The sequence below is a fragment of the Anomalospiza imberbis genome, chromosome 3 (assembly GCF_031753505.1).
Source record: "Anomalospiza imberbis isolate Cuckoo-Finch-1a 21T00152 chromosome 3, ASM3175350v1, whole genome shotgun sequence".
In the NCBI taxonomy this organism is placed as follows: domain Eukaryota; kingdom Metazoa; phylum Chordata; class Aves; order Passeriformes; family Viduidae; genus Anomalospiza; species Anomalospiza imberbis.
This window is the reverse complement of record NC_089683.1, coordinates 77,828,579-77,852,082: the sequence shown is the minus strand read 5'-3', so window position 1 is coordinate 77,852,082 and position 23,504 is coordinate 77,828,579. Positions and strand designations below refer to the sequence as shown.

The 23,504-nt window shown below is 51.6% G+C and overlaps 2 protein-coding genes across 4 annotated transcripts; one reads left to right on the top strand and one right to left on the bottom strand.

The window, feature by feature from the left end:
- The first annotated feature begins 10 nt into the window (after positions 1-10).
- Positions 11-9,607, top strand: POLH (DNA polymerase eta). 2 transcript variants are annotated; one of them, XM_068185263.1, is made up of 10 exons: positions 11-290; positions 389-523; positions 619-860; positions 1,120-1,289; positions 4,508-4,611; positions 5,486-5,605; positions 6,220-6,343; positions 6,980-7,045; positions 7,706-7,869; positions 8,650-9,607. In XM_068185263.1, the coding sequence occupies exons 1-10, from the start codon at positions 154-156 to the stop codon at positions 9,506-9,508; spliced, it is 2,121 nt and encodes a 706-aa protein (XP_068041364.1). In that variant the 5' UTR covers positions 11-153; the 3' UTR covers positions 9,509-9,607. The 2 variants fall into 2 exon arrangements, with proteins under 2 accessions (XP_068041364.1, XP_068041365.1); XM_068185264.1 differs by having other exon boundaries at positions 154-294.
- Positions 9,608-11,729: 2,122 nt separating this feature from the next.
- Positions 11,730-23,300, bottom strand: GTPBP2 (GTP binding protein 2). 2 transcript variants are annotated; one of them, XM_068185266.1, is made up of 13 exons: positions 22,279-23,300; positions 19,935-19,961; positions 19,148-19,332; positions 18,758-18,866; positions 18,010-18,207; positions 17,559-17,733; positions 16,701-16,920; positions 16,141-16,276; positions 15,671-15,729; positions 14,773-14,944; positions 14,331-14,495; positions 13,747-13,954; positions 11,730-13,650 (listed from the first exon to the last, which is right to left on the bottom strand). In XM_068185266.1, the coding sequence occupies exons 1-12, from the start codon at positions 22,459-22,461 to the stop codon at positions 13,757-13,759; spliced, it is 1,827 nt and encodes a 608-aa protein (XP_068041367.1). In that variant the 5' UTR covers positions 22,462-23,300; the 3' UTR covers positions 11,730-13,650; positions 13,747-13,756. The 2 variants fall into 2 exon arrangements, with proteins under 2 accessions (XP_068041367.1, XP_068041366.1); XM_068185265.1 differs by having other exon boundaries at positions 11,730-13,954; positions 22,279-23,297.
- Positions 23,301-23,504: the final 204 nt, after the last annotated feature.

The following is a 23,504-nucleotide window of genomic DNA, read 5'->3' as shown; positions in this document are numbered from 1 at the left end:
ACCGCACCCTGGACAACTACGACTCCCGGCGTGCCCCACGCGGAAAGTACGGGTGCCGCAAAGTGGCGGGCAAAGGCGGGGATCTCCGCCCCACCGAGCGGGCGGTTATTCAATCATTCACTCAGTCGGGCGGGAGCCGGTGGCGGCGGCGGGATGTCTCGGGGCCGGGAGCGCGTGGTGGCCCTGGTAGACATGGACTGTTTCTTCATGCAGGTGGAGCAGCGCCTCGACCCGCAGCTGCGCGGCCGCCCTTGCGCCGTGGTGCAGTACACCGAGTGGCAGGGCGGCGGGTAGGTAGGCGAGCCGGCTTGGCGACCCCGGCTCCTCGTCCCACCCCGCTCCCCACGGGGCCGGGCCCGCCCTGCACTTCACCTCCGTGTCTCGGCAGGATCATCGCGGTGAGCTACGAGGCGCGCGCCTTCGGCGTGTCCCGCGGGATGTGGGCGTCGGAGGCGCGGGCGCTGTGCCCCGAGCTGGCGCTGGCCCGGGTGCCGCAGGCGCGGGGCAAGGCGGACCTCACACGGTGAGAGCGGGGGCCGGGGGTGGCGGCGGCGGCGCGGGCCTCCCCCGCGGGGGTGGCGCGGGGCGGCGGCTGAGCCCGTGCCCGCCGCCCGGCAGGTACCGGGAGGCCAGCGCGGAGGTGATGCAGGTGCTGTCGCGCTTCGCCGCCATCGAGCGCGCGAGCATCGACGAGGCGTACCTGGACCTGACGGGCAGCGCGCGCCACCGGCTGCGCGACCTGCGCGGGCGCCCCCTGCCGGCCGCGCTGCTGCCCAGCACCTTCGTGCAGGGTCTGCCCGCGGAGCCCGGCCGCGATCCCGCCGGGAAGGGCACGCTCCGAGCTGATCCCGGCGGGAAGGGTACGCATCGACCCCCGCCCCCCGGGAAAGGCCCACTCCGCCTGCTTTGACTCCCCCGAATCGAGAGCGTGGTAAATGGGGTCTGCGTTTTCCGCAGTGAATGGCTTTTCATGTGCCTGTTGTCCTCCCTGTGGCTGGAATGCGCTTACAGAAGCCTGTGGCTGCTGGCTGGCACAGGCTGCTGCGGGTCTCTTTGCTGGGCTCAGCAAGAAGTGCCATATCGTGTCCCCTTGAGATCCCTTTTGTGTCCCTTTTTTAGAGGAGCTGCGACAGCGCGGTTTGGACGAGTGGCTGGCGTCGCTATCTTTCGATAACCCAGATTGTCCTGACCTGCAGCTGACCATGGGCGCAGTAATTGTGGAAGAAATTAGGGTGGCAGTGGAAGAAGCTACTGGATTCAGGTGTTCAGCTGGCATCTCGCACAACAAGGTATGTGCATAACACATCAGCCCGATTTCTTCTGGGTTGCAGAGGCAGAACGTGCTGTAGATGCTCTCCTATACTTACAAGTTTCCTGTAGAAGATGAACCAAGTTGGGAATGCAACCATGTGTGATCACACCTTCAGTGAAATTATAAGACATCTGGAAATGGGAGGAATTGTTTCCCCAGAGCTATGGCCTGGACAGTCAGCAATCCACTCATTTACTGCCTGGATTCCTGGTGTACCCTAATGAGTGAGCTCACTAGGAACAAGAGGGGTTTAAGTCCTCCAGAAGTGTTTTCTGTGAAAAAACCAGAAGCATAAAGCAGGTAATCTTCACCTTGAGTTTCAGGCAACAGTCACTGTAGCCAGTTTTACTGACAGAAATTCCAGATACTCAGCAGCAGAAGAACACCAGATTGGGGCACTGAGGTGAGCTGGGTTGCTTTTTGTCTTTCTGGTGAGTCAGTATGTACTCTGCTGGCCATGGGGATTTGGGTGATGCTCAGCCAGCTGCTGAGAGCAGCCACAGCAGCATGACAGCAGCTGCAGAAACAAACGGACTTTAATGCTGCAGCTACAGAGGATTTCCTGCCGGATGAAATGCAGGGTGGTTTGCTGAGACCATCCCTTTTCATTTACAGAAGAGAGGCTTATTTATAGAGTAATGACTTTATAAAGGCAAGCTATGACTTAAAAAAAAAAAAAAGAAAGGCAAGGAAGATATATTTCATTGACTGCTGCAGAAACAGCTGGTACTACTGCCAGCTGTACACAAGGATTGGAACTGGTTCTGCACTGGCTTAGTCTGAAACTAGCAGAGACTGTGAGATAGAAATGAGCTAGCTGAGGAATGTCACTGGTGTAGAAATTTCTAGTGGAAGGTATGTTCAATCTGCCTTTTTGCTTTCTTTAGTGGAAGGTATGTTCAATCTGCCTTTTTGCTTTCTTTAGTCAAGAATAATAGAAAACTTCCATGATATTCCTAGCAACTTCTCCCAGCTTCCATTTTCTATGCCAGCATTTTTTTTTTCTTTAAGAGTAAGGACATTGTGATGTACTGTGCTATCCCTGTGTATCAACTGTGTATCTTTAGCAGCAGTGCAGAGATCATCACAGCATACTTGTGGCTGTGCAGAACACTGTGCTGTGCTTCCGCAGCCGGCTCACCTCAGTGGGTACAAACCTTTTCTGCAGAACAAAAGAGGTGCTCCCACTAAACCAGCTCACCTTCCACCCAGCAGGAAACCCTCTGTAGCTACAGCATCAAAGTCATCAAAGTCCGTTTGTTTCTGCAGCTGCTGTCATGCACCAAGAGCTCCTGTGGTTGCTCTCAGCAGCTGGCTGAGCATCACCCAAATCCCCATGGCCAGCAGGGTAAATACTGACTCACCAGAAAGAGGAAAAGCAACCCAGCTCACCTCAGTGCCCCAATCTGGTCTTCTACTGCCGAGTCACTGGGAATTTGTGTCAGTAAAAACCATTCTCAGGCTACAACAACTGTTGCCTGAAACTCAAGGTGAAGATTATCTACTTTATGCTTGTGTTTTTTCTACAGAAAACTCTCCCAAGGAATTGCTTTTCCCAATGAAGGACCTGGTTAGAGTACACCAGGAACCCAGATGATGAATGAGACCAAAAAATTTGGAAGCACCTGGAGGATAACAGCATGGTTTTCTCAAGAACCACTCATGCCAAATTCATTTATGTGCCCTCCTTGACAGCATAAGTGGCCAAATGTGCAGGAAAGACTACAGATGTGAGGTGTCAACCTTAAGGCTTCTAACACACCTCACCCTGAGCTGAATAACCTGATGATGACAGTGTAGCAGACAACATGGCTGAAGTTGTCTGAAGGGCATGAGTCTAGCTGAAGAAAACATTACTGTGTCCCATAATGATTTTGTTCAGTGAGGTGCACTCAAACTGGGATGTTGAGAACGGGATCTTGGGGGGATCTGTCTGAGGTCTGCTAAGAGCCAGTATTTTCACTGAAGTCTACAAAGAAGGAACAGCTTCATGAATTCAGGTATTGCACAGATAGGGCTCAGGGCCTGGGCTGTGAAAGTTCTGAGATGAAATTAGAGTTGAAAAATTTGAGCTTGAAAAAGCTTAGAATCAGTCCAAACATTGCTTCTTATGCTCCTCTTATGCTCATTGACTGTTTTTGTGGTTTATAGAAAAAAAGCAACCAGCAGGATTTTGGCTAAGTCACAGTAAGTCAGGAAGTAGCCTGGAGTTGTTGTGGACAAGCAGCAGGATGAGTCAGTAATATAAATGCTCTTGTAGAAATGCCAAATCCCGTTTCAGCATGTGGAGTTTACAGAAGGTGTCAGAAAAAGTAAATGATTTCTCCCCATGAAGTCTCAGTGATTGGTTTTGCTTGCAGCACGTCACTTTATGAGGTGGGTAAACTTGGAAGTCTCCAGCCAGACAAGAAAAACAGTTATTGGACATCTGAAAAGGGATCTACTTTGTCTAGAAATTATTTCAAATGTATTTAAGCCTGTAAAAGGGGCTGTTAATAAAGGTCATAGCTCAACAGACAGGCAAGAAATTTTGCTTAGTTACAGGATGTGTGGCAAAGCACTGAAAGAGAAAGTTATTAGAGTTGTTCAATAAAACCTCAAACACCCAGTTAAATATACTTCAAGCTGGTCTGTGTATTTTTGACCCTGTGGTAGCTTAGAGTGGGAAGGGAAACTGTATAGGAGAACATGCCTTCCAGGCTGTTCTACTCTGCATTTTAAAGGTTTCCTTTTGCAGCACTATGCTGTTGCTGACCTCACAGAGAAAAGATTAAAATAGTGACTTGAGAAAAAGCAAGACAAACACAGAAGATGAAGGAAAAAGGCATAGTGAGAGACATAGCCTGGGGGAGGACTATGGGCATGCTGCGGAAGCTCTAGCAGGCTTGCCTGATGGAAAACTATAGCAACCACAATAGATGAAAGATCTTTATCTGCCTGGAGCAGGAGTCCAGCAATTGACAGAACTAAAGCCTGGAAGCAGCTTTGCTTTCAGAGTACCCAGCTCATGCATGTGGAATCCTGAAGTGGATACTGCCTAAGGACAAGCAGTGGTGCACCCTGTACACCACCCTGAACAGGAGCTGTTCTGAAGGCAGCTCTTAGAGGTGGTGCAGCACAAGTTGTTAGGTAGAATTACATTAGGCCACTGCACAGTGTATAATAACAGAGCTTCCACCCTCTTCTGTGTTACAGACACTGGCAAAACTGGCCTGTGGGTTGAACAAGCCCAACCGCCAGACACTGGTGTCTGCACGATTTGTGCCGCAGCTCTTCAGCCAGCTGCCCGTCAGCAGCATGTAAGTACCAGGGAGCTGCTGCTTAGTGCAGCCTGGGGCTGCTCCTGGCCACCTCAGCACAGCAATTTGATGCTCACTGATAGCAGCCAGCAGAGGCTCTCAGCTACACGGGAACTGCTTGTCAATGCTCCTAACAAACAGAGGGAATCCTGCCAGTGATCTCTCGTGGCTGTGAGTGACAGTTCAGGGGGAGTGTGCTTGGGAAGCTGCAGCCCTGCTGGTGAAGGGACCACAAGCCAAAAGGCCACTAGCAGCCTTTGGGCATTCTTTCCCAGGGTAAGGCTGTGCTCAGGATGACTGCTGGGGTGCATAGGTGTAAGCCAGAAGCAACTGTGGGCAAGGAGGCCATAGCTGTTCCCCAGTGTGAGTGACAGGTGTCCTCAGAGAGCAGATGTTGTTTTCTTTTGAGCATCCACGCTATGCATCCACAAAGTACTTTTCCTGGTGTAGGGAACTATTACCAGTACTGCTGCTCCAGAGGAATGGATCCCTAATCCTGCTCTCCAGACCTGCACTGCTGTTCTCAGCTTTCTGTGTCGTGCAAGGGATGGAGAGAGGTGTGTGTGGGAAAGGGTCCTGTCTGTATAGGAGAAGGAAGCTATACGTGAGGCATTCTTCAGAGCATGGTTTGAGATCAGATGGAGCTGAGGGAGAAGCACTAAAATTGGGGGACCCAAGGAGCAGTTCCTGCATCAACTCCTATGTGTCCATTTGCTATGAGCAGAAGAGCCAGGTGCCAGATGTTCCTTTTGTCCTGCTAGTTCTTAGCAGCTTCTACCTATCCTTATTTAAGAACAGCTGCTGCAATGAGACTTGTCACAGTCTCCACATGATGCTTCATTTGTGTTTTTTTTTCTTTGTTTCGCTGCCGTAGCCGTAACCTGGGAGGCAAGCTTGGCACTGCTATCACAGACATCCTGGGAGTAGAGTACATCGGGGAGCTGACACAGTTCAGTGAGACTGAGCTCCAGACACATTTTGGAGACAAAACCGGGTAATTATGAACCACTCACCACAACTTGGTTCTTGGCAGACATTGAGACTTCCTTTCTTTCACCCAACCTTGTTCTACTGTGATTAGGAAGGTTGGAAGGTAAAACTTCAATGACGTCTTTGGGAGGCATTGATCCATTGGGCCCACAGCAGGTTTCCAGTCTTGCCTGCTCCCAGGCACCCTCCCCAGGATAATATTTTGCTTGTCAGCCAGTGCCTCAGCCTTCATCTACAACATCCAGGGATGGGGTCAAAGGGTTGGTTCTCTGCAGGCTGGAAAGAGGGCAGTCTTGACAGTCTCATCATAGAGGAAATTAGAAGGCTGGGCTGGAGCCTGAAACACAACTTCTGGGCCCACAACAGTTGGACTGCCCTGCAGACTGGTGAACTGTTGCCACTTCAGGAGGAGAGGGGGAGGAGTTGTGCTGACAAGCAGTTGTGGCCTGAAGGAATCCTGCTTGTTCAGCTGTGGCTGCAACTGTAGAGCTGAGGATGAGAGACAGTCACAGCTTGCACTGAGTTGAAAGCAGGGCTCAGCAGGAGACTGACGTGCTGCCCAGTGATGCTTGCCTGTCTGTAGCTACCTTAACCTCATGCTTTCCCTGTGGCTTTCAGGTCTTGGCTCTATGACTTGTGTAGAGGAATTGAAGAAGAACCTGTCAAAAACCGGTACCTGCCCCAGTCTATTGGCTGCAGCAAGAATTTCCCTGGGAAGTTAGCCCTGGCCACACAGAAGGCGGTAGGAGAAGCCTCCATCTAGCATAAGGCTTGGCTTTCACACTGGAGAAGATAAGAATACTAAAAACAGACTAGCTTGCAAAACTGCTGCTTTTCTGCACAATTATGCCCTGAAACTCAGACTAGAGGCTCAGTGGGAGAAGGTGGTTTGAGTTCTGGAAGTCCCTGTTGACAGAAATGCATTGACAAACTCCTGCACAAAGAGGTCCGTCCTGGTTCTAATTTCCATGAGCAAAACTGGGCCTGTGCTGTTGGAAAGTTATTCACAGTGCCAAGCTTCAAGAGCATGGTTGCTAGAAGGAAGGTAACTAGCCCAAAGAAGGAGACAGGATGCACTTTAGTTATTAGCTGGGGAGAGGTTCCCACTGAGCTGTAAGAAGATGGAAAGACAAATCTGGGACAGGGAACCTAGATTACTTGGCAAAGTCTAGTAGTAATGCAGGGCTTGTATGGTATCTATAATGTCCTTTCCTGCAGTGTTGAATCTCAGCTGGACTGATTTCTCAAGGTCTACTACAGATACGGGGCCTTAGAATAGTCTGTCCATTCCAGTCTGATCCCCCAGCAGCATTCCCCTTGTATTGTGATACTGCTGTGAGCAGAGGCCCAACCTGTCTGTTACCCCTGCTTTGTCCAGGTGCAGCACTGGCTCCTGCAGCTGGCCTTGGAGCTGGAGTCCAGACTGAACAAGGACAGGAGCCAGGTAAGGAGGGGAGGCACAGGGACACAAGGAAGGCACATAGTGCATTTTTACCACGAGTGGTTTGCAGGAGTCTGAGGGTGCAGTGTGGGAGGGGAGGAAATCTGCTCACCCACAGATGTGTGCTTGTGTGCTGAGGTGTCCCAAGAAGAGGTGTGCAGGAGCATGGCCAGACAGGATGGTTTTGCCCCAGAACACTGCAGGGTTAAGAACAATCCTTGTCCCATGCTTTAGGATGCAGGGATCTGAAAGCCACTGCACCTTCCTTCTGTTGCACTGGTGCTCCCTTGCAAGCCTTTTGCTGACACAGGTGTGCCCTGTGAGAGGGAGCGCTGTGCTCCTGTCTGGACGGTAGGCTGCAGGCCAGGGTGGGAGCAATCCACCAGCTTTGGCACTGCAGCGGGGCCAAGAAAACTGTGGAGCTGCCTTTGAGGGAAAGCAAGGACTAGCTGCTTCCCATCCTGTGTGGCACAGCTGTACAAGCACTTGTTGTGTATCCCATCCCTTGGCAATCAGGCCGGGCAGGACATGTCCCACCCCACCCTCGGGAGATGGCAGGGGAGTGGGGGGCTGGGGAGGGCTCCAGGCAGGGAACAGTCCCCTCGGCTGTTCCTGCCCCTTCCTGCAGGAGTCGCTGAAAGCACAGCTCTACTCTCCCGGCAGAACCACCGCGTGGCCCGGCAGCTGATGGTGGTGATCCGCCAGCAAGGGGACACCCGCGTGTCACGCCTGTGTGCCCTGTCCCGCTATGATGCGCAGAAAATGTGCAATGACGCCTTCACCCTCATCCAAACCTGCAACGTGGCTGGGGCTCACCAGGCAGCATGGTGAGTGTGGGACAAAGTGGGTCACCTCTGTCAGGACTGGTTCTGATGTGGGAGGTACTGGACAAGCCAGAGACCTATTGGAAAGGAACTCAAGTTAATTTGAGTGGCAGGAAAAGTGATTTCCAGCACCCTCACAGTAGAGTGCAGAGACCTTTTAGTGGCAGGACAGCTTGGCCTCTTCTAAGCCTCACATCTGGTGAGACACTTGTGTACATGGAGTTAGGATTGCTACTGTCTGGGATTTGTCCAGCTGAAGTGAGGCTGTCCTGGCCCTGCTGGGCTGAAGAAATTAGCTAAGCCTTGTTGTCCTGCCCTATGGACAAAGCTTTTTGTGAGGAAGCCATTGGGACAGGAAGAAAAATGAAAGTGCACAACTCCTGACTTCAGCATTTTCTTCCTTTCTTCCTTCTGCTCTGCAGTGAAGGCAAGAAGGTTCTGTCTGTTAAACTCTGACAAGGCTGCTGCTCCCTTAGCGTGCTCTCACAGCAGCTTCAGCCTGTAATGGACTGAAAGTCCAGGCAGTTGGCTGTCCTGCTCCAATGCCCTTCCTTTGGAAATTGCTGCTTTGGAAAGAGGGGTTCTGCTTTGCCCAGCACAGCCCGCTATGTCTGTTCTGGAGGTAGCAATACTAACTTTGTCAGAGCAAACATCTGTCCCAATCCTTGCCAGATACTACAGTTCCCCTGACTGTGAATGTTTTGTGTTGTTTAAAGTCTTACCTCAAAAGATTTCTTGCTTTCCAGGCTGGTGTCTGAGCTGATGTCGGTCTCTCCTTTGCAGGTCTCCACCGCTGATTTCAGTGCAACTCTCAGCAAGCAAGTTCTCGGAGCCTGTCGCCCTCTCTTCAGGCATTGCCACCTTCCTGACGGGTGATGCCCAGCCTGATGGCATGGCCACCACCAGCCAAAACGCCACATCTTGTGGGAGGGCCGGGGTCAAGTTCTTTAGGAGCCCGAGCAAAGAGCTTCGGCAGAAGCCTGCTAGCGCTATTGAGTCATTCTTCCAAAAGGCAGCAGAACGGCAGCTGTCACAGGCAGTGGCAGCAACCAGCTTGCCCACTACAGAGCCGGCTGTGCCTAGCTCCCCAGAGCACCAAGAGAGAGCTGCTGTTGGCTTGCCTGTTGGACTTGCCTCTGTACAGTGTGACCTGGAGTCCCCTGTGAAGCAGGGTCCCAACAATGCCAGCCCTTCTTCTCTGTACAAGAGGCTTTGCCGGGAGAAGTTGCCATCAGATGCTACACAAACACCCTCAACTCCCCCCAGCTCCAGGACCCTTCTGAAATTACAGCCAGCTGTGGAGGGAAATGAGCAGAATTTGCCACCGTCTCCTGAGCTAACCCTGCTGCCTCCTGCCTCTCCAGGGGACCAGCAGCGCTGTGAGAAGTGTGGCCAGCTCGTGCTGGTGTGGGAGTTCCCAGAGCACATGGACTACCACTTTGCTCTGGAGCTGCAAAGCTCTTTCCTGGAGCCCAGCCCTCCCATGGCTCCAGAAGCAGCTCCCAATGCAAAGGCTGTGGCTTCCAGGTCTCCTGCCAAGGCAAAGAACAAGCCCAAGACTCCAGCAGGATCTAGTACAAAACGAGCCAAAGAAAGTGTGACAAGAACTTTAGATTTTTTCTTTAAGCCCTTACCTCCTTGACTCCCAGCCACACTGGGTTTTTAAAGAATCAGTATTTTTAAATAATCAGTGTTTTTAAATAATCAGTTTTTAAATACAGTTAAAAGTTTTTATACTGCCTGTCAGGTTTTAATGCTGAAAAGTCTAGTAAAATTATCTTCACCCTAAGTCTAAGAGGAACTGGAACTCATGAATTGTGTAGATGTAGCCAGTTTAGCTGGTGGCAACTAAGCCTGCCTCTGCCTGCCTGGTGCTACTAGAAGCTGCAAGGTATTCTCACCTACACCTCTTAACATAGGTATTTGCATGCCCTCATTGCTCATTAATTCTGTTCCTCCTATAAAAGCAGCCACTGTAAGTGCAGCAGCTTATCCCAGGGAATCTCCAGCTAAGCCTTGGCTTGAGCCCTTGTCTAATCACTCTGTATAAAACTTTCAACTCCTGGTTCTACTCTGGCTGCAATTGCAGTCTGTGTCCTTACTGTGTAATTTATATGTGGTAGCTTAGCCCAGTTGTTCCTTCTCTCCTCCACCCGGAAGACTGATTTTTATTCCCTCCTTCCCACACCCGAGGATTTATGTTATAGATGGTTTAATCCCTCTGTGTAGCAATCCATTGCATGATGCTCATCAGCAGCTCAGGAGCACACAAGAAAGACTGCTCCTGTCATAAAAGATTTAAGGAAGCAGTAGCTGCATGGACATACTTTTTGGTGGGCTCTTTGAAAACTCTGCATTAATTCGTAATAATTGCTATTGACACATAAACAGTCTACTGTTAGAGCCCTCACTGGAAGGGATAGAAAACATGCCAAGAGTCACAAAGACCCTTGTGAAAGCTTTTGTCCAGTGTAGAGTGCATAACCACATTTTTCCTCCTTCCCAGATTGAGTGATACTAGATAAAACTTGCTGACAGGTACCTGTCCTGACTGGGCTCTGCCAAATGACTTGTTCAGCTCTTTGAGCCACAGGCCACAGCACAGTGGCCACTCCAGAGCTCCACAGATTACAACAGCCAACAAAACAGAATATCATGGAGGGGATGAGCAGGCACTGAGAGAGGGTGAGACTGGCTCCAAGGCAAGAGAAGTGCTTGCCCTCAGCTGCCTGGCAGGGCTCAGCTCTGCTACACTTTGAGCTGCCTGAAGCCTGCCAGAACCTCTGCTGCCAATAATTTGAACGTGGCTCTTTGGGCGGGGGGAAGAATGTGCCACGTCAAGGCAGCTCTGGGTGGGGTTAGGAATTGCAGGGAGTTTCATCAGCTGCAGGCTTCCCTTCCTTGGGTAGGGGGGGAGAGAGCCTTTCAGGCAGCAGATGATGCAAACTGCAGCTCCATATCTCTGTGCTATTTTCTGAACTGCATCATCCTAAATGCAGCTATTGAGCTGCTCTTTCCTTCCAGCACACAGCCTGTGCTGGGATGCTGCTACATTACTGTCAGTGGAGTCTAATACTTGACAACACAGTCATGAGATTTCAAGAACAAGAAGAAACTCATTCTGGTGTGTGCAGCTTTGGTAATCAGTAGAGGAAGGAATTATGAAGTCGCTCCCACTAATGACAGTCCTAACATTGCAAAGTGACAAATTTCCCAAAGTCCTCACGTGAAGAGAAACAGCAACCAGTCTGGCAGGATTGTGTCATCTCCTGTGACAGTGGCACATCTCATTTCCTAAGTGTCTGGCAGGACTGGACTCTGCAAGTGCCACTATCTGACACAAAAACAAGTCTAGAAGAGGCAAATCCTTTCAGTCACAAGTCATCTCCATAGGGAAACCTTTCTGCCTCTACTTGTCCCAAGGGAACAACCAGTTCTCATGGAGACAAGGCAGTCACGAACCTCTTGATAAGGTCAAAGCTATTTTAGAAACAAATCACTGGTTAGATGTGTGCCCTAGAAAGCATCTCTTTAATTAAGCTCTGGGGGAATTTGTGACTGTGAGGAGACTCTTGCCACAGCCTGTTCCGCCCACAGCAGCTCAAAGTGCTGTGCTCAGGGTGACGTGGCTGCCTGTCACCTCAGGCTGCACACCCAGGCTTACTCAGATAAGCCGGGAGCGCAAGACTGTAAACAGCAGCGCGTGCATTCTTTCCACACCACGGCGTGGTATTTATAGGGCTGAACACAGGAAGCTTAGGAATGGGTGAAGGGTAGCCAGTTCCAATTGTGACCCAGCTCCAAGGGCAGCAGGGTAAGAGCCCTGCTCCACCCTCACTCATTGTACAACTCAGCCAGCAAGCTCAATAAAACATCTTTATTCTGTACATTTATATAGATGCTTGGAGAACAGGGACAATCCCCAGCATTAGAAAAATTCATGACAACAAAACAGCAATTATGAAGAGCATGGCACCAAAAACAGTCATGCCACAGATGGCAGGGATGAGGTGAGACCAGCTATCAGCTGTTTCAGAAAAGGTCACAGCACCCCCCTTTGGGGCAGAAACACCAGTGCAAAAGAGTGCAAAGAGCTGGAGTTCCCCACCCCCAGCCAGCTCTCTTTGTGAGCCACTAGCACCAAAGGCAAGAGCCTGCTGGCAGCTGGGCTTGTCCTTCTTGCAGGCATTGGTAAAAAGACTCTGTCATTGGAATACCCAGCCCACTGCCAGAATGGGAAAAAAAAAGGATCCTGCTTGAGCAGTGACCCTGAGCCAGCATCTCCTTTCTCTCTGCTGGAGATGCAGCAGTTTTCAGCTGGATTGGTGCTCCCTCCAAGGGATGGGTCACTCCTGCAACTATTAAGCTGCCTTCCCTTCATTTATGCCACCGCTTGACAGGCTTCCCCTTACCTCAACATGCTCTTGGCAGGGTGCAGCCCCCAGCTTCCTGCCCCGTGATGGCCTCACCCAGCAGAGACCCACGGCCCCGCGCAGCAGCGCACGTGCCAGCAGCCCAGCAGCAGAACCTGCTCTCAGGATGGCACAAGAGCCACTTGGGTGTCCAAGTGCTATCACCGGCTCTCACCCTTCTCTTCAGTCAGGGCTAGCAGGCCAGCACACCAACCAGCAGCACTTGCTGAAGGCCTTTTGCTCACAGCAGACACATTTGGTCTAACAGTCAACAATAAAAGCAAAAGCCTATGTACAGCTTTACAGGCCCTGCTGCACCCTCCAGGTTACACAGCAGAGCTGCAAGACAGAGTGGGAGACCTGTGCTCCACTCTACATACAGAGTCCTTGATGGCAACATCAGCTTCCCTCTGACAACAAACAGCAGTGGCAATGGAAAGAAAGGAATTCTTGCTCCAAGAGAAATAAAAATCATGCCACTGTCAAAACAGGAATTACCTGGTTTTGTGTAGGTAATGCAGCCTGTCCTCCTCACGCATTAAGGCAAACGTGTGAGGAACAAGGTGGGCTGGGAACAACCACACCAGGGAGCCCACTGCAAACCACTGCTACCAGTGTGCAGATGGCACCTTCAGGTGAATGTCCACGGAAACAACCTGCTCTCACCAGCACAGGCCTGGGCCCTGCTCTGCTCCACAGAATGGCCTCCGGTCCAGCTGCTGCAAGGAACAGATGCAAGTACAAACTCTGTCTTCATGATGTTATGTCAGGAAGCTGTGCCACTCAGAGAAGCCACAGCTTCCTGGAAGTCATAAAGAGGGATGCTGAAGAAATGTGTACATGTGAGTGGGCAGGACATCTGTCCAACAGTAAGACACTCAGACTGGAGTAATGCAAAACCAATGCACAAATGGACACACAGCAGATTAAAGCCAACCGAGATTCAAACGGTTAAAAAGTGTCCTGAACACATTCTGAGAGGTTCAGCCAAGCCCCTGATGTGGGGAGCATGGCCTGTTCCATTCCCTGCCCAGAAGGATGTACTGAAGGATGATTTGAGAGAACACTATCATCAACTCAGTGCTCAGACAGCAAAAATGGGACCAGACCTTGTGTCAGAGATGGAAAAACATCCCGTCACTGCTCGTCTTCAAGGTCGCTGTGCCTCCCAACCAGCAATTTGCAAACAGTAAACAAAGCCAATACTTGCTTGCTCAGGTCTGCAGGTACCTCTGATCTATTCTGAAGGAATCTATTCCAAATGAAAGCTGCAGGCGATGTGGAGAACATGCTTAACTTGTCCCACGTACAGCACTGAATGCAAGAAACTCTCTCATGCTCCATCTCACGGTGCAGAGGAGGGACATCCACACTAGAACGGGACAGCAGCAGCTCCAGGCATTGCTTAGAAAGCCACAGGAGCTTCCAGCCTTCTCCCCAGGTGCTGGTGAGTGGAGATTTCTCTGACCTACTGGTAGTCAGAAGCTCAGCTGTCCAGGCCCCAGGGACTCCTCCAGGCCATTTTCTTTGGTGGTGATGGCTTGGAGGTCAGTGACATGCCCAATGCCTTTGGTGACTCCTTCACGGAAAAGTAGCTTGGCTCCAATCTTCAAGTATTCAGGATGCTTGATGAACCTGAAACAGACAACTGCCTTCTCTCCTGTCCGCAACTTGTCCTGAAAAGAAAAATGGGAGAGCTTAGACCCATCTCCCAAGCTGATGCATGCAGGAAGAGATACATGTGGATGGTAAGATGAGGCAAATGAGCAGCCTTCTTCAGACTGCAAGGCTTGAGCCCCTCCCATTACTGTATACATAAGAGACAGGAAGACACAAGCTCTGAAGAATAGAGTTTACCTCTCTTCTTTAACATGTTTGGAGGAAAAACAACTAAATGGGCAGGATAAAGGGGTAGTCTGCTCCTAGGAAGGGACACAGCTACTCAAAATACCAGCAGCCACCAGCTTTATTAGAGGATGTGGTGGAATCTTAACAAACCCAACAAACCCCACAGGGAGGTCTATCTTCCTCCCCATTCTTCCCATGGCCTACCTTTCCATGGATCTTCTCTACAATAGCTGTCTGTCGCACATTCCCCACGTGCACCGTCACCTGAAACCCCTTCCGGAAAGTTGTGGCATGGAATAACAACACAATCTCGGCTTCAAACACTGAGCAGATGGTGGGGTTCATTTCTGGGCTCACCATGACCATGCCCTGCAGAAAAACCCAAGGCTCAGACCAGTTAGGACCAGTCCCCTTGCTTCTGAACAGCCCCCAAAACAACAAATACACCTCCACTCTGTGACTTGGGCTTACATCCCGTTCTCAGCCTTGTACTCATTGTAATTTGTAACCTGGCCATCTCCTCCCCTTCCAGCAAGTTTCCTGCAAACATTTCTACTTCATTCCCACCCTACCAATGGGGGATGCCTAGGGAAGCCTCCAGCCCTGCTCACTGGACCAGTGAATGACCTGCAACAGCAGAACTAACCTTGCGCAGCAGGGAGCGGTCGAAGGGTCCGAGGGCCAGTGTGGCTGCCTGCCCAGCCCGCAGCACGCGGCAGGCAGAGCGGTTCCGTTGGATACTGCACACTTTCAGCCGAAGGAACTTCCCATCGTCAGTGGGACCAACCACCAAGTTCTCCCCTTCTCGGCAGATCCCACTGACCAGGGTAGAAGAGCAGGACACAGTTAATCAGGAAACAAAGACATTTCACCCTCCAAGATTAACCTGAACAAATTCCCCAGGGTCAAGTTTTTGGACTCTTACCCTGGACCAAATAACAGGGAGACATAGCTGCTGAGAATCAGGATTTCTTACAGCAGGAGTGAAAGCCACACTAGCACTCTTAAGAATCCCAGGTACAGACAGGGGCCACTGCACCCCCAGTGCTCTGACACACTGCTTTGTTTCTGGTGGAGAGTCCTTCAGTGTGGGTGTGCTGATGGCCAAAGTGCTCGGATCGCCCCTGAACACAGAGGGACAGCTGCCTTTTCATGAGGTAACATGCAGTTAACCCCTGCTGGAATCAGAGAATCTACCTTTTACATTTTGTCCCCTGACCTGAGGAAGGAAGAAAGCAACTCCTTGGGATCATGCCTAACCTCTGCCAACTCTAGATTCCAGCATGCCTTCTTTCAGCATGCTTCAGGACACATTCCTAATCCAGCAACTTTAAAGCAGACTGACTGCTTGCCACCACATGACCAATGGTCTGCTCATTTCACTTCCCAACACCCTGTAGGGCTCTACTCTCACTTGGCTCAGTCATCTGGCAGCAGTCAGGACTGAGCCTCACACAGCTTCCACTTCTGCAGCAGGTGACTCTAACCTTGTGGCAACTCCAGCAACCATTCACATCCACACATATCTGCCTAGGTTCACTTACCTTGACAGAGTTCCTCCCACAACAGTCCCCACCTCTGGCACTGTATAAATTTCATCAACCTGCACCAAAGCAACAAGAATAAGCTGCTCAGACAGACAGCTGTGAAACAGCACTCCAGAATGAGGACAAAGAGCCTGCCCCTTGTGTAGAAGGAGGTGATCTCTCTGCTAGTCATCAGACACCGTCTCAGAGCTTCACCAGCTCCCACTACTTTCCCATTAGAGGAACAAAGTTCTTCCTTTTAAATAACAACCAGAGAAATTATCCTATCCCTGAGACAGACATCTCATGGTCAGGACAGATTCAGCCTATCCGGCTTTTATCAAGGACCAAGTCCTTTTTTTAATGTCTCTCAATAGTCCAGGAGTTTACCACATCTCTACCCGTGGTGTCTAAATTCCCCGAATGTCTCTCCCATGGCACAGCAGTGAGTCCAGTATCAGAGCTGGAAACAAACTACCCTTACTCACCTGAAATTCTGTAAGTTGCTGCATTAATTCTTCCTGCTCTTTACTGTTGGTCAGTGGAGGGAGGATGTTGAGGAAGACTTTCAAGAGATCCAGATTCTCCCCAGAAACACTGGACAGTGTGAAGATTGGTGTGATGCTGTCAGACACAAGTAGACAGAAATAAGCAGAAGGCCACAGCACAGCTCCAGAAAGTTTCTGGAATTCTGAATCTACTGAGACCCGCTGGAAGATGGATACTGTACCAGTAAGTGGCTAAGCAGGAAGGCTAGATAGAACTCCACAGTAACCCCTGCCTCAATGTCAGGCTGAGGCACCAATCCCTTGTCAACACACACTTTTCTCATGAAGAATTAACTGTAATGCTGCCTTTGCTCCCAGAGCCCAGAAAAAAGTTTGGGAGGGAAAAATGCCTTCTTGGAGAATGCAAAGGTACAAAACCTGACAAGTAGCAGAGATGTTCAAGATATAGTCACCTCCCCTGTGCTCACCCTTCCCCCGCTCCCCATGGCAGCCCAGTCTGGATTGCCTGCTCCCAGCAGAAGAAAGGAACGGTCCCTTACTTGGGAGATTGTGCAAACTGTTGTGCTGCTGTAACTGCATCATCATCTGAATTCACAAGCAGGGGGAGCTTGTTGCAGCCTGGCTGCTTCAGGATTCGCTCCAGCTGCTTCACTGTCCGTTCCACGGTGGCTTTTGAACACAAGTCAACTTTGCTGATGACAATGAAGAAGGGGACCTTGAGGGCCATGGCCAAGCCCAAGTGCTCTCGTGTTGTGCCCGCTGCAGGAGACAAGTGAGAGTGTAGGTGCAGCAACAGTCACCACCATAGCTTATTTATGCCAATAGCTGTGTCTCCTAGATGTCCCATGGGCCCGCTCTAGAGATTTCAATGTAACTGCTTAATTCATCATGCATTGAAAAAGCACAGTTATTCTTTTAAACAAAACTAAACATCAGTCCAGAAAAATAAAAATTACCAAGAAATTTTGTGACTGATCTGTCTGCTTCAAAAAGAGGAAGTAGTTTTCATTCTTTGACCAAAGTTTGCCAGAGAACAGCCACAAAAATATCAGAGATAGATGCAGGAGAACTCGAGATGCCTTTTTACAAGACTTTGGGATCGAGCACCCCTAAGAATATGTCAAAGTTGTTTTCTTTTCTGAGAAACACTGCCCCAAATCCCAAACAAAGCCTCTCAGTCCAGAGTACATTTTAATGTGGTCCACAGCTGGTAAGAGGACCCCAGATCTACACCCCTCCCAGGCACTCATAGACACTGGCTTACAAGATATCAGTAGAAGCTTACAAATTAATAAACCTTTCTGAAAGCCATTCACAGTTGACAAGGACCCATTCCTCTCATTCTCCATTCCTCTTCACCTGTTGCACTCAATCCATGCAGGCAGGGCGACACTCACCAATGCCAGTGTTGGCACTAACCACCAGCATGGCAAAGTCTGGGCAGTAGCTGGTGAGGCCAAAGATGGTTGTTTTCAGATACTTGTGGTGGCCAGCCAGGTCAATGAAAGTGATCATTTTGGAAGAACTCTCACAGATCTCTTCTGCTGTCCGGGAGTCACTGTAATTTACCACCTAAGGGATAATGAGCTTGTGAGAGAGGCAGCCCCAGCAGGCAAGTAAAGAAAACCCTCATCTATCCACTTTGATGTCAGAATTATGAAGTAGAGATCATCCACCATGGGTGCAAGAAACAGTGTCTGCTGCAAACATACAACCAACACTCAGGTTCAGCTTAAGGGACAGAGAACTGTGCCACCTCTCTTCCCTCCTGTCCCACTCACAGTTCTAACAGGAGGGTAATCCTAGTCTCCTCCAGCTTTCTGATTTCAGCAACCCACTTTCTCTTACCTCTCCTTTGCTGTTGAAGCCGAGGATCTCAAAGCTGATGCTTGATGTTCTTCCTGACTGGATTTCATGGAGATGCCGGAAGAGGTTGAGGCGTGCTCTGCCCCGCCCATTGTCCAGCTCTCCTTGCGTTAGGACACCCAACAGTGTTGACTTCCCTGAGTCCACATTCCCTAGGACAGCTACTCGAAGGTCTAGGAACTACAGGAAAAAGAACAAAGAAATCATTAAACTTAACCACTGCTGTGCTGAGTGCACAGGCACTACTGGGCAGTGGAGATGCAGGTCAGAGAGCTTCCCTACATCAGGGACAATGTGCAGTTTAATCTTGCTCAGATTCTGCTCCTGCTCCCAGCAAATCGCTGCCCAGCAGTCGTGATACACTCTCTAGAGTTGAGATGTGACATATCAGGCTTTGATATCACAAAAAAGGTTATTTGTTGAAGCAGACCTCTAAATCTTTTCTTGTTTGCACACGGGTCTGCATCAGAACCACTGCCATAGAAGCGAAGTAATTTTTCACCTCTGATCCAGGCAATCTCCCGCACTGACATCTGCCTCAATCACAGTCTTGGAGATAAGAAGTGTTATTATCATCAAGCCTCCCTCTGGGAGCCCTTTAAAGCATTTGCTATGGGTCAACCTAGGACAAAGTGCCTCTAGGGTTTGGGCTCCCATCCCAAAAGGAAGCTGCTCGTAGTAAGCCTCTAGGTCTCTAGCAGGAGAAGACAGCCAAACCACAGGTCCCTACCTGCTGGTTGTCAGGCACCTTTCGGACAAGCACCTCTGTTATCTTCCTTGGAACATCACTGTCGTAATCGACCTCCCTCTCCCGCAGCACCGTAATGTCAGCCCCAACCCTGCCACAAAGACAAAAGGAAGGAGTGAGACACATTTATACTTGACAGCTCTTGCACCTCCACGATAACAGCTGACAAAATGAATGGGATGAAGGCTGGGGGTAGCAGGGAAGGAGCCTCAAGCTTCCAGACAAAAGCCCTATAACTTTCCTCATGTTTCCAGAGCCTCAGGACTGAAGGAATGTCAGTCACATAGGGGCTTTGTAGGATGGAGCTTCCAGCTGCTCAGGGGACTCCAGGGAGTCACGCCCTGGGCCCTGCAGACAAAAGGGAGCACGTACTTCTCTGCCATGCGACGCAGCGTCTTGAGCGAGGCTCGCATCTCCTCCTCCGAGAGGCCCACCAGCAGCCCATTGTCCTCCACGCCGATCTGATAGACGGCCTCACCTCGGCCCTCCTGCAGTCGCCACTTCATCTGTGTCACCAGGTGCTCAAAGCGATACTGCGAGGGGTTCACCAGCTTTAGCTGTTTAACAGAGGGGTAGTTCTAGTCACAGCCTGGATGCAGAGGCAATCCCATTGCCCAATTCTGTGAAGCAATGTTCCCAACTCTGACCCACCTCTAGAAAGCACAGCCTGTATTAGTGTCTGAACAGAAGCCACATGACAGGTGAGAAAGGGTTTCACAAAGGTACAAATATATGGTAGAAGAACTTTCCTGCATCCTGACAAAGGGATCTGTACCCTGCCTGCTGCAGGGTTAAAGACAGCACTCTGGGACCAATCTGTGATCCAGGAGCCAATAAGTGCAAATGGCAGGGCAGCCACCAGAAAGTGGCAAATCATTTTCTGGGGTATCTGCATCTCTCTCTCAAGAAAAATACAGTAGGCATCACATGCTAGAAGAGATTCCTAAAAATCAGTACTGAGATCAAGCTTTACCAGCTCAGCAGACTGGTTGAAGCTTGGCACAGAGACACAAAAGATGAATGGTAGTTCCTTAGTGCAGTATCTACTCTTCTGTCCTTTCCTTGGCCATGTTACCCATAGGCTGTCTTTGGTGAAGTTACTCACTGCAAAATAACCCTCTGGCAGGAAGACCTCCTTCTGCAACCTCAAAAGACTCACCTTGTACTCGATGTTCCCATCTTCTGCCTGGTCAGAGAATGAAACAAGACAGAAGAGTTAGATGCTGTGCCCACAGGGACCTCTACAGGCACCAGCTGCCCATATATTCTGAAGCTGGTGCTGAAGATTTCAAAGAGAGGGAAAGTGGCAGAAAGAGACTGTGTTAGGTCCCAGCCTTCTGTCATTCTTTCCTGCAGTCAGCTAGAACTTTCCTTATGGTTTGTTTGTGCTGTTTGTATCCCACATCATTTTGTCCTTTGAACACCAAAGGACAAAACTAGAGTGGGGTACAAGGGTAATACTGTCCAGGGGGGAATTTTTTTCTGAACAGTAAAGAATAGGGCCAGCCTAACAGTTACAGAGAGAGAGAGTTCCAGTTTCAAAAAGGTACAGGCCAGCATATGATTTAAAGTCTCCCCCCTCACCCATCTGTGACCCACAAAATGCCACCCACAGCATCCCACTCCCACCCTATCCAGCTTCTTCCATCCATCCAATGTGCACAGAAACAGGGGCCTGAGAACAAAAGCTTCTGCTTCCTCTCCTGCTCAGTGATACTCTCCCTCACTCAATTAGTTCTTCATTGACTCCCTTCTGCATTGTTATGTTTCTTCTCTCTACAAGGAAGGACTACAGTCGTAAAGAAGCAAGGTAATGACTCATTTGCCAGCTAGTCACTGGCCAAAGTTCTGGAGAGCCAGACCTGAATGGGACTGTCTGTACACAATATGCTCAGAAGTACTTTCTCAGGGAAGGCCAGATGGGGTTGTAACAGAAAGGTCTGGGTACTCATCAAGCTCAATTCAACCAATTCAACCAAAACCGGCTCCAGCTTACCAAAGAGAATTTAATGATAATTTTACAATTAGGTATTACAATTACATATTAGATATGTATATCTAATTTTACAATTAGATATACAATATTTAAGTAATTTTTCCCAGTGATTCAGTATAAGGACCACTAAGAAAGGGCTGGAGCCTGCAGGAAGCCACATACTCTGTCAGACTAAATGGGGCTGGCAACAGTAGGCACTTCCTTTTCCTCTGGACACCTATTTGCATGTCAGGAGAGGCAACAGCTCTCTCCTTGCCTTCCAGCTCAGCTCTTAACCAGAGCGGTGCTTACAGTGGCAAAAGGCCAACAGAAGTTCTCAATTGTCAGCTCAGTTCTCTGGCAGCAGAGCTGTGCTGTGAGAAAAAGGTACTTGTAGCAGGTTTTCTTGTCTTTTTCCTGTCTTGCCATCTACCAGTTTTCCAGTTCTAAGCAAAACCCATTCACCCACTGCACTGTCGTCTAAATAAGGGAGTGGGTCTTCTCCAAGGCACTTGACACTAGAAAAGCAACAAGTCTAGACTTGCTGGGGCACACACTGCACAGGGTAGCCAGAAACAGGAAGCTGAGTTGAAACCACAGGGGACTCTCCAGCCTCCAGCTGAAAGGAACAAGAACTAAACTGCGGCTGCAGGGCACAGTCCTGCCTGTGGAGAAGATCTAACAGTAGCAAAGCACTGTTTTCACATCTTCCCAAGAGTCCCAGGCCTGCCTTGTGGAGGAGCTGCTCCCTCCCAGCACAGGCTATTATGTATTTTACAGAAAGTTCACTGACAGGGGCCGAGCAATCGAGTCTGAGCCAATGTAATTCCCCCCACAGTGACAGTTCTATGAGAGCGGTGACAACTGCCCCAGCTGAGCACACACCCACGGTACTACCAATGCCACTTCTTGCTGCTGCAAGAGACAAGTGCCCTACCCCCTGTCCATACCATCTGCAGCCCTATGTAAGGAAACAGCTGTCAAATTAGCTGGGAAGGGAGTCACCAGAACCCGCCTGGCAGCTGGAAAGGGGCTCAGACCCACCAGATCGTCTCTCGGGGAGAGAGAGATGCAAATGGGATGTTTGAAACTACGAGGCGAGCAAAGCTTTATTTTCGAAGCTTTTTCGATCGCAGGCGGCAAAGCGCCCGCAGACAGACGCCAAGCAGTGCGATACTACTCACGGACAGGGTCCGGTGGACGCCGCAGGGAGCTCGCTGGCACCGGGGGCGCGAGCACGGCCCGGAAGAGAGCCCGGGGCAGGCGGGCACACGGCTCCCGGGGCCGGGGCTGCAGGACCGCTCCTACGGCTGCTGTCAGCCCGACCCCGGCACGGCCCCGCACCAGCACCGCCGGCACCTCCAGCCAGACCCGCCACCCAGCCTGCGGGGTGCGGCCAAGGTACCGACCCGTTCGGGGGGGGCACCGGCCCTCCGGCCCCTCCCGCCCCTCAGCGGCAGCCCCCCGCCCCCGGGCCTGGTCTCGCTCCCTCCGCGGCTGACGGGACGCGGCGGCCGCCGGAGCTCACCTCGGGCGGCAGGTACGGGGGGTTGTTGGCCTTCCCTCCGCGGCTCCGCCCGTTCTTCTTCTTCGTCTTCGAGCCCCCGCCGCCGCCAGGCGCGGGCCCCCCGCGCCCGCGCAGCGCTGCACCTGCCCCGCCGCCCGCCGGCCGACAGCAGCCCCCGAACAGCTCTGACACCCGGGAGTCCATGGTGGACACCGCGGCCCCGTCGCTCCGCTGCAGAGCCCGCTCCGCTCCCCGCCCGGCCCCGCCGGCCCGGCTCCGGCCCCGGCGTCACCGACCGCCGCGCGGCGCCCCGGGAAAGCGAGTCCCGCCCGCCTACAACGCCGAGAACGCACCGCGCACCGCCCGCTCGAAACTACTCCTCCCGGCGTGCCCCGCGGCGCGACCAGCTCGGTCCCGTACGGGTTCTATCCGCGGGGGCTGATGGGAGTTGGAGTCCAAGGGGAGGGCGCCGCCTGTCGGCCCCGGCCGACAACGCGCGGGATGCCGCCGCTCCCCGGGCCCCGCTGCCGGGATCCGCGAACGCCCGTGGGTTATCCCTTTGGCAGTTCACAGCCCCGGTTTCCCTGGTTATTGACATCGAGCGATCAGCCATTCTGGATTCGGGAAACTGGGGCACTTTCGAAGCTGTTTGGCATTGGAGGTACCTCATGACTACCGCAGAGGCAGCAGCCCGACACAGAGCGATCCCAAAGCACACATTAAGATCCAACGAGGGGGGCGGCCGGAACAGCAAAAGAACCTCTAGCTGTGCGCCGCATCCCCTCACTAAGTGTATTCCCAGTCTCCAGTTCCACGGCCACTGCGCCGTCTCTTTCCCCGCCGCATGCCCTGGGGAGAGCGACGCTGGATCATTGTTCGTGTGTAACTGACACCCTCCGTGGCGCTCCGCACAGGTGGCCGCAGTTCCCGTAAAGCAGCCTCCGAGAGGCTCCTCTCGCCATCCCGCCCTCCGCTCGCCGTGTGCTGGAGGCGGCACCCAATGGGGCGGCGGGCACAATGTTTCCAAACACGGCACTCCCTGCACGCTCCCCGCCTCCGCCACCCCGCGGCACCGAGAAGGCGGCTCTTCTGCAAGACAGCGGAGCCGCCAGAGCTGCCGGGAGCGGGGCGGAGGAGAGCGGAGCCGCTTTCTGCAGATAGCCCTGCAAGAAGCAGAGCCCCAGCTCCCGGCACGGCCTCAGCCGGGCGGCCCCCGGATGGGATCGGGAGGGGGAACGGAGGGGCGT

What these genes read in the sequence shown, in the direction of transcription:
- GTPBP2 (XM_068185266.1), bottom strand. Translation starts at nt 22,461, where the DNA reads ATGGACTCCCGGGTGTCAGAGCTGTTCGGGGGCTGCTGTCGGCCGGCG. An exon ending in CAGTTTGCACAATCTCCCAA is followed by an intron (nt 16,277 to 16,700) that starts GTAAGGGACCGT and finishes TGTGTCTGACAG; the next exon opens with CATCACACCAATCTTCACAC. An exon ending in ACCGCTCCCTGCTGCGCAAG is followed by an intron (nt 14,496 to 14,772) that starts GTTAGTTCTGCT and finishes GTTTTTCTGCAG; the next exon opens with GGCATGGTCATGGTGAGCCC.
- POLH (XM_068185263.1), top strand. Translation starts at nt 154, where the DNA reads ATGTCTCGGGGCCGGGAGCGCGTGGTGGCCCTGGTAGACATGGACTGT. An exon ending in ACCGAGTGGCAGGGCGGCGG is followed by an intron (nt 291 to 388) that starts GTAGGTAGGCGA and finishes GTGTCTCGGCAG; the next exon opens with GATCATCGCGGTGAGCTACG. An exon ending in CCCTGGCCACACAGAAGGCG is followed by an intron (nt 6,344 to 6,979) that starts GTAGGAGAAGCC and finishes TGCTTTGTCCAG; the next exon opens with GTGCAGCACTGGCTCCTGCA.